We start from the raw sequence: 9,195 nt of genomic DNA on the forward strand, positions 1-9,195 counted from the left end.
GCGCCTGCCAACCTAGCAGTTCGAAAGCACCTCCGGGTGCAAGTAGATAAATAGGGACCGCTTACCGGCGGGAAGGTAAACGGCGTTTCCGTGTGCGGCTCTGGCTCGCCAGAGCAGCGATGTCACGCTGGCCACGTGACCCGGAAGTGTCTCCGGACAGCGCTGGCCCCTGGCCTCTTAAGTGAGATGGGCGCACAACCCCAGAGTCTGTCAAGACTGGCCCGTACGGGCAGGGGTACCTTTACCTTTACCTTTACCTAGTCCAGCATACACTCAGAGCTGAATGGTTACATGACTTGTTTATTCTTTAATTAAAAGTATAAAACAACGTGAAACCGTTCTGTACACTCTGTAGACCCTATCGCATTGCTGCATTGTTGTGTCATTACTTGCCACAAGTCTGTCTTCCATAGAAGGCCTGGACCTTTCTGGGTCGTTTTTACTTGTATTCAGACTTCACAGCTGTCAGAAGAACAATGGAAGGCCTGTAGCATAATAGTAGCCCACTGCCAAACATAATGATGGTATTAACTGGTAAATAGGCATCTTCAGCCCTCACTTTTCAGATTCATGTTAATTGTCATTGCAGTCTCTATTTTGACTTTTGACTATTTGTTAAAATCTTCAACAAGTTAGTGCAATTTTTAAAAAAAACGTTAAAGCCCTTTCAGTTATTGGTGTGTGTGTGTGTGTCTCTGTGTAAAAAAAATCTCCAGCATAATTGTTTTTTACCACAGCTGCTACAGTCCACATTGCTCAGACTTAGCCTTCCAAAACACCTTTGCTTATGTCAAATAGTGCAGAAAAATCTGAGGTACCGCATTAATTTCATAGTTTTCTCCTACACAGCAATCTTGTAGAGTTTTTTGCTTTGTTTTCTGTGCTGTTTAAAAATGGCATAATTAAGCATATTAACCGGTCAAAGTTCCTTTATGATTATAGCTATTCCCTTGTTTGGAGTCCCCCCCTTCTTTTAAACCACGAGAACTGCAGCCATAGTTATTTCCATAGGTTTTACTGCTGTTTTGTCTCTTCGTAAGGAGGCACTGGATCTTGAAAGAGCTGGATGTGGTCCTCTTCCATTGAGGTTTTCATGGTAGCCTCCTCGTATGACGGAGGCAAGCATACAGTGAGAAAGGCAGTTTCAGGGAGGAGAGTGGAGTAATGAAAGCTCTGCTCACTGCTCCAGGGCAGCACTGAGAGAAAGTCAGTCACTTCATGCTCTGGAAGGGAGTCTGGGAGGTCAATGCTGAAGATCTGAGCCTGAGGGCTGCGACGTCGGCAGCGTCTGTAAAGGAAGAGCAACAGGAATGCCAGAAAGAGCATCATGGTAGCCGGCAGGATGATGCATAAGAACGGTTCAATATCTTCTTTGGTTGAGCTTGTTTTGTGCTGACTCTGAAACAGCAACCAAGAGAAGAAAAATGTATCAGGCATTTGGGAATGCCAACACCTCACTTTATCACCAGCTCAGGTTACAGCACAGAAACAAAACCAGGTTGCGCTAGACGACATGAAGAAATAGCTACTGGTTATTCTACTAAAAAGGGAGTTTTAATCTTGCACCACAACCAGTGAAATAAAGCAGCTCAAGAAAAATAGCAAGGCACAATCCATACCAAAGTGGAATCTAGACACATATAAAAAATGCTGTGAAAATGCTTTAAAAAACAAACAAAACTGTTTTGAAAAAAATATTGAATTTGCCATAGCTCACCATCACCATCTAGTGTCACATTTGTATAATGCACTTTACAGCACACTTAAATGTTTTGTTTGCAGCTATATAGTTGAATTCCAAGTTAAACATTTCTGCAAGGCAATTCTATGCATATTTAATCAGACATAGTCCCACTGAGTTCAGTGGGGCTTAGTTACAAATATGTGTATAGAATTGCAGCCCCACGTCTTGTTTTCAATGGGAAATGAGAGTGCTGTTGAGCATATGCCATAGTTCTCTATTGAAAAAAAAATTAACTGCTTCTGTCAAGATCTTTCTACCCACAAACCCAGAAAATGTCCCATACTGCTATCTTCTGGAGGTGTGCTAAACACAAAATGCCAAATGATGCACCTCTGGCATTCCCAGAGCTGTCCAGGAACCCATTGGATCCACCAGTCTCCAAGGGCAAACCATCCTAATAGGTCTCCCACCTCTGCATGGCCGTAGTTAGGGGGTGGTGAGATGGGCCCCTGCCAGGGGTGCAGGCAATGGGGGGCGCAAAATTGGCTAAAAATATGTCCATAAATATAAATATTGATTATTGCCTCATAAGAAATAGTTTTAAATAGAGGGTGCATTGAATGGGTGGAAGGGGGGTTGGGGTTGGAGGAGAGGTGGAAATAAGAGCTAATTTGTCTGTGGCTAGGGGGCACAATCTGGACGGTTCTGCCAGGGGTGCAAGATCACCTAGCTACGGCTCTGCACCTCTGCTGGGGGGAAAGGGTGCTGAAAGCCTAAATCTCAACAGGAAGTGATCTGACCATGACAAGTCATCTACACTATTCCTCTCAGTCAGTCCTGGTACAGGACATGTCTGTTGATGTCTGACGAGGAAGCCAGTGTTCTGTGAATGCACACCACCTGTTGGGAGGGTCTTCCAGAGTACCTGTCCACAGAACGGAATAGAATTCCATCTGTCCTCAGAATGCCAGCTCACACTCACCTAAACAACCTTTCTGGCTAAGAGGAGTCACATTGAGAATGCTTGCCAGTACAAATGGTCCCAAACTGCTTTGGTTTTTCATTAATGCTCAGCAATAGGCAATCCTCCTGTAGGCAATACCTCCTGGTATTTAGTACTATCAGAATGCAGAACATAGAGGTGATGCAGTGGTTGCTGAGAAAACTTAGTGACCAATGCAATAAGGCACAGAGAGACTGGCAGTAAGTGACATAAACTTAGAGGAAAGTTGGGTCGCAGAGGAAGAGGCATTTGGAAATAATTTTGAAGGATAGCAATGTGGCTTAAAAAACAGGAGGGATAACTGTTGATGATCTTGTATGGAATAAACAGAATGAGGGTGGATTAAGGAAAGACCAGGGAAGATATATAGTCAGGCTGAAGGATGCCATTGATTTTTCTCCTTGCATTTGTTGCTGCACAATAATCTTAGACCACAACCCCTAAGCCCCATGACATGTAAATAAGTTCAGCTGCTTTTGCATTGCTTTCCTTCCCATATATAGACACAAGTCTGTGCTAGCACTCTAGAATACATTGGTTGTGTCTAAGTGCACATTCCATTCCAACAAATGTCATGCCTTCAAAAACCAATTGATAGCATTTGGTATGCCCAGTGCCTGATTGTCAATTCCATATGAGAAAATGTACACAATATTACCTATGATGAATGCAGCTGTGTCTGCAGTGCATGCGATAGGAAGCCAGTCACAGCTTCCTGTTGTGTGTGCACATGGTAAACACATGAGTGCTCATTCCTTTTCAAAGCATATATTCAGGACATTCATTCCTAGATCAAGGCAGCACATAGGTATATTTATTGTGTGTAATTTCTTTTGGAGTTCTATTGCAATATTGTATCAAATATGCACAATGTGCACTAAGAAGGAAATTCTTCTCCTTCCTATCAGAGTGCCTTTTGCACTTAGGCATCATGAAATCAAGTCAGCATGAACAGGGCTTTTTTTCAGCCGGAACTCAGTTCCGGCACTTCTCAGGTGGGTGTCATTGCCATTGTAAGAGAACAAGGGAGGCGTTCAAGAACAGTTCTAGCACCTCTTTTCCTAGAAAAATAGCACTGAGCGTGAACATTCCCACATTGCACTAGGAACTCAATACAGTGGTACCTCAGGTTACATACGCTTCAGGTTACAGACTCCGCTAACTCAGAAATAGTGCTTCAGGTTAAGAACTTTGCTTCAGGATAAGAACAGAAATCGTGCTCCAGCAGCGTGGCGGCAGCAGGAGGCCCCATTAGCTAAAGTGGTGCTTCAGGTTAAGAACAGTTTCAGATTAAGAATGGACCTCCGGAATGAATTAAGTACCGTATTTTTCACTCTATAACACGCACCAGACCATAACACGCACATAGTTTTTAGAGGAGGAAAATAAGAAAAAAAATATTCTAAATGAAATAGTGGATATATGATTTTTGTGGTTCATGCCGTGGCCACAGACATGTGATCTGACAGTGAGTTTGGAGTAGCCCAATGCAAAAATCCTGAGGATCCATGTGGATCCATGCTTTGTAACCACGGAGGAGGGAAGGAAGGGGAACCATGGATCCTCTGCTCATGACTGCAGCAGATCCCCCTGCCACCCGCAGGCATTCGCTCCATAACACGCACAGACATTTCCCCTTACTTTCTAGGAGGAAAAAAGTGAGTGTTATGGTGCAAAAAATACGGTACTTAACCCGAGGTACCACTGTATAGAGAGGGAAAAACTAGTGCTCATGGTTGTTTTTGAGTAAAGTGCTATAGACTCATTTGCTATAGACTCAGTTAAAAACACACATACAATGAAGTAAAATCAAACTCATTTTAATTGTCACTTTTGGGAAATTTATAGAAATAGCAAAATAATGAAATTAATATTGATTTAAGGTTTGGTGCCTGCCAAAAGTGGAGCAGAGATGGCAAAGCTGTGATGAAGAAACCTTTGGCCATTGGGTCATGGTGAAGGAAGTGGGAATTTTAAAAGGCTTCAATTAAAAGTGTGAGATGGGCATCCCCACCTTATCCATGTTCAACATTTATAGCACATTGTAGTTTTGGTTACTGTAATACCAGGAAATTGCAAAAAAAGAAGTAGTAAATAACTGGCACAATGAATTGTGAGATCAATTACAGTTTTCCTTAAAATAAAGGCTTTATAATATGGTTGGTAGTAGTGGGGAGAGGTGGATGGGATAAAGGAAAGCTGTGACTTTTCTCTTCCATTCCATTTTAGTACAAATTGCAGCCTAATGGCTGAATCACAAACAGGATGCATTCCAAATGACTCTTAAGTGCGCCTTCTACCCTCTGTTTTTTATACCTCACTAGGGAAAGCAAAATCAATATTTCCAAATGCGGGAGCAGTGAAAGCATTTGTTGCATAGATTTTCAATATGAGTCGTCAGATGTGTTTGAATATTGTATGCTTTATAGATGCAGAAAACTTTATCATAGTCAGCGTGCTGATGACTGAAAATGTTGCTTTTGGGAGGCTGATATAATGGAGGCTGGAGACAGATCATATTTTTTTCACACAAAGTAGGGAGGGGGAAATCACTGTGTGGCGTGCGATAAGTACACTCATTCCACTTAAGAACTCTGGTAAATAGATTTTAGTGAACATTTGCAGGCTTTTGTATTTTTCACAACTCTACAAAATCATATGTGACTCTGTGGAAAAAGAAATGTACACTAAGAGAAGCAATACCTTTCTCAAATATCTTTCACTTCTTAAAAAAGATAAAATTGCCTGGGTTTTTAACCTAGGTTCTCTTTCATGAAACAAATCTTATCATTTTGTGCTTTCTTTATTTTACATCAGGCACCCCTCCTAATATTTTGCATAGCTGTCAACTTTTCCCTTTTCTCACGAGGAATCCTATTCGGAATAAGGGAATTTCCCTTAAAAAAAGCGAAAGGTTGACAGCTATGATACTTTGGTTATTCTTTTTGGTTGACAAAAGAATTTGGGGAAAATATATCAGCGATAAGAGACATGTCATTTTGGTAGAAGAAGCTGAATTGCCCAATTTCCTAATATTATCTATTGATATAGTGCCATCTCTGTACATGGTACTTTACAAAGAACATATATGGCAGAGGTTTATAATCTAAAACAGGCACAGGGAAACAACAGAGGAAGAGGAGGAAAATTGAGGCAGGGGTAGGCAAGGGAATAATATTTTATTATTTCAATAATGCATACTTGGGCCTAATTACAGTTAGGAACAGGCTAGCTATCAATTCTTGTTTCTCTCAGTTTTTCCTTTTTCCAGCCTCAAGTTCAGTTTACCACTTTTCTGCATTGCATTTTTAAAAAAGAAAACCCTCAAGAAAATTCGTCAGCATTTTTGTGCAATTTTTTTTCCTAATAAGCACATTTTTGCAAGGAATTTTCCCTAACATAGCACATGCTGTGTGTTATTTTTATGAACACGTGTTTTTATGCACATGTTTCCTTAAGGTACAGTGTTTCGTACACATTTTTGACTGGAGAACTGTATTACAAAATTCTGAGAAGTGCAAATTTAAAAGGACAACTTATTTTGGTACATGTATTGTTTTGGGAAGTGCAAATTTGCAACTGAATTACTCTACCACCCCTAGGTACGGAAATATATAGAGACTAGGAACTATTAGTTGGGCACAGAATTATAATTCTACGTATTATGTAATACTCAGAAGCGACAAACTAAAAACACATGCAATTCAAACTTTTCTCTAACTGGAACTCCTAAGCTAATGAATGGGTAGGGTGCACTTTCAGTGAGGGGAGAGGGTAAGAATTCAGATACCATATTATATAGTGTGCTTATAGGCAGCCCTGTTTAGGGAAGCTTTTAATGTTTGATGTATCATAGTATTTTAATATTCTTTTGGAAGCCGCCCAGATGGGCGGGGTATAAATAAATTATTATTATTATTATTATTATTATTATTATTATTATTATTTATCATCATCATCATCATCATCATCATCCCCAAGTCTGCATGGGACTTTCTGCTCTTGCAAGTTGTTCTACACATTCATGTATGTATTAGTCCTGTTATGGAGGTAAGAAAAACAATTTTATTTCTTTGTTAACTAGTTTTACCTCTGAAAAAAACCTGATTGTGTGACCACTGTGGGTAGGGGGCTAGTTCCACTTGGAATTAATAATTAAAAGCAGAATTGTGCATAAAGCGGAAATTGTTTCATGCAAAAGCAGGAATGATTTGTGTATGCAAAGTGCAAGATTTAATGTGATGTGACTTTTAACAGAGGTCCAGTCTACAAATGCACATTCATAAATCCCATTGACTTTCACATCAGGTAAATGATGTGAATACGCTCATGAATTGTCACATATTTATCACCACAGGCAGAGGTTCTGTATCATTCAGTGGCAATATATTTCAAAAGTACTAAGTACACAATATATTTCAAAAGTTCCACCAAGTGAATGGAATCAAGTGTTGGTGAATGAAAAACAAATGGATATGTGAGTGAGCCTAGAAAATACCACATATTGAATATTTGCATTTAACTGAGGGGTGTTTTGGTTGAGGCGATAGCAGCAGAAATCAGTTTATTGTCATATACAATCTATTGTTTTGGTCCTGTCACAAATGGATCCACTCAGTGGGACTTACTTCTGAGTAGGCACACATAGGATTGCACTGCTAATTGACTTAATTGCAGACATGTTGGTCTAAGACAGATTTATTTATTTTTATTCAGCATGGTTAGTACCTTCTATAGGGAGTGTGGACAAAGTTATTTCTTCTGTATTAAATGTTTATCCTTGGATATTAATTTACCCCAGGGCTAAACGTGACCTTTTAAGTCTCTCTCATTATCTATGAACTCTCCCTCTTTATATTCAGGGCAGTGTTTTCATTTCTGACAGGCGTCTCCCGCTCCCTCCCCTTGCCAGTTCCCTACACTCTGTGAAGTAATTTGCGCAGCTTAGAGAATAAGAGTTCAGCACTTCAGTCTAACATCTGTGGAAGGGTTTGCAGAGACCCGATCAAGGGAGATAGAGAGAGATTTGGGGTGGGAGTAAAGACAAGGAGGAATGCATTTTGAAAGAAAACAACAGATGAAATAACAATTATCTAATTTTGTAACCCATTATCAATTTTGGACTAAACTTTTAGCATCTCTGTCTATATAATGCCCTTTTCTCTCAAGTTGTTGAACACAAAAACGAGGCCCTACAACAGAGAATAAAACGAAGAGTGCATCTCCCCACCCTTGAAAGTCAGCTTATCTAATATTACACACAGTCCAAATTCTATCAAAACTGTCTTTTAGTCATCTCTCTTAAGAGAAGAAATTGTAAATTCTTGAATGGAGCAGAAAGAGCTGTGTACAGACCTGTAGCTGTGTTTCCAGCAATGGGGCACCTGGCTCACTAGTTAACCAGTCATAGTTTCCTCTGTCAGCGTGTCCAAATTTCTTCCAGCTGCTGTCTAAGAGCCACCTCATGCTTTCATGAATGTTCCTCGTTGTTCCGCTTCAGTTTAGGTCCTTGCCTTTTGGTCTCTCTTAAACGGTGCCCCTTCTCCTTACTCTTGACACAGCTGGAAATGTCTCAGCTAAAACCCATTTTGAAATTCTTCCTGGGTGGAAGCAACAACGAGAGAGGGGGAGCGAGCGAGAGAGAGAGATAGGGAGGTAGCACAGTAACCAAATGACTCTCAGATGCTCCTCCGTCTTCCAACTCAATCTCTCTGGATTTGCTTCAGTGGCCTACATTACCAGAAAGCTGGCATCAGGTATCAGGGATGGGACAGCATTCTTCTGATTGGAGGGTTGCTTGCATTAGGATTATTAAAGGGGAATTTGCATAAGAATCTGAGACCACATGCTTCTAACTCTGGGTAATTTTCTAAATTTAGAGATTTAATAAATACCTTTTGGGGTGGGGGCAGGGAGTAATCCATGTTTAAAAGGGAGAGAAGTGCTTGCACCTCTACAAAGTAATAGTAGTAGAAGTAAAAACAAACAAACAGTCACATTTTGTATTTTCACTTGGATGTAATGTAAATAGCGAAAGAGGTTTCTGGGTAGGCAGGCAAGGGCATAAGGCTGAAAGGTGTTCTGAATTATTTAGGAGTATTAGATGTAGATGTTAATGATAAATCCGCAGAGAGGCTGCTGCCAGAAAAGGCTTTGGCCACAGAGAATATATGATTACTTTCAATAATGGTTAACAACACATCAGCTGTGCTTAATTCTGCCCTTGCTTTTTAGGATAAACATCATTAGGCCTAAATCAGTTAGTGTAATTATTTAAAAAACAAAACAAGAACAGCTCTGTTCACAGAAGTATGTAGTTAGAGATCAGCAGAGGGTTCCCCCCCCCTTTCTTTAAAAGTGTTATCGGCTTATGGTTCATGTTGTCATCCCGTTACTATGATGCCAGTAATTACTTTAAAGGTAGTTTAAGGTATTTAAAGGAATAATCTTCCTTCTTAGAATGCTTTCTTTGTATAGAAGTATCAGTGAAAGGCATTAGAACTGCTAT

The 9,195-nt window shown here is 40.2% G+C and overlaps 1 protein-coding gene across 2 annotated transcripts; it reads right to left on the reverse strand.

Annotated features, from left to right (window-relative positions):
- Positions 1–252: 252 nt before the first annotated feature.
- On the reverse strand, positions 253–8,638 carry SMIM28 (small integral membrane protein 28). 2 transcript variants are annotated; one of them, XM_079971021.1, is made up of 3 exons: positions 8,582–8,638; positions 8,043–8,287; positions 253–1,398 (listed from the first exon to the last, which is right to left on the reverse strand). In XM_079971021.1, exons 2-3 carry the CDS (start codon positions 8,151–8,153, stop codon positions 1,015–1,017), a joined length of 495 nt encoding a protein of 164 aa, XP_079827147.1. In that variant the 5' UTR covers positions 8,154–8,287; positions 8,582–8,638; the 3' UTR covers positions 253–1,014. The 2 variants fall into 2 exon arrangements, with proteins under 2 accessions (XP_079827147.1, XP_079827146.1); XM_079971020.1 differs by lacking the exon at positions 8,582–8,638 and having other exon boundaries at positions 8,043–8,445.
- Between the last annotated feature and the right edge of the window lie 557 nt (positions 8,639–9,195).

Source organism: Podarcis cretensis (assembly GCF_951804945.1).
Source record: "Podarcis cretensis genome assembly, chromosome: 3".
Lineage (NCBI taxonomy): Eukaryota > Metazoa > Chordata > Lepidosauria > Squamata > Lacertidae > Podarcis > Podarcis cretensis.

Bases quoted from the DNA above. Each gene is read 5' to 3' on its own strand.
- SMIM28 (XM_079971021.1), bottom strand. From the start codon at position 8,153: ATGAGGTGGCTCTTAGACAGCAGCTGGAAGAAATTTGGACACGCTGAC. The intron at 1,399-8,042 runs GTCTGTACACAG...TTGCTGTTTCAG, and splicing joins TGCTGGAAACACAGCTACAG to AGTCAGCACAAAACAAGCTC.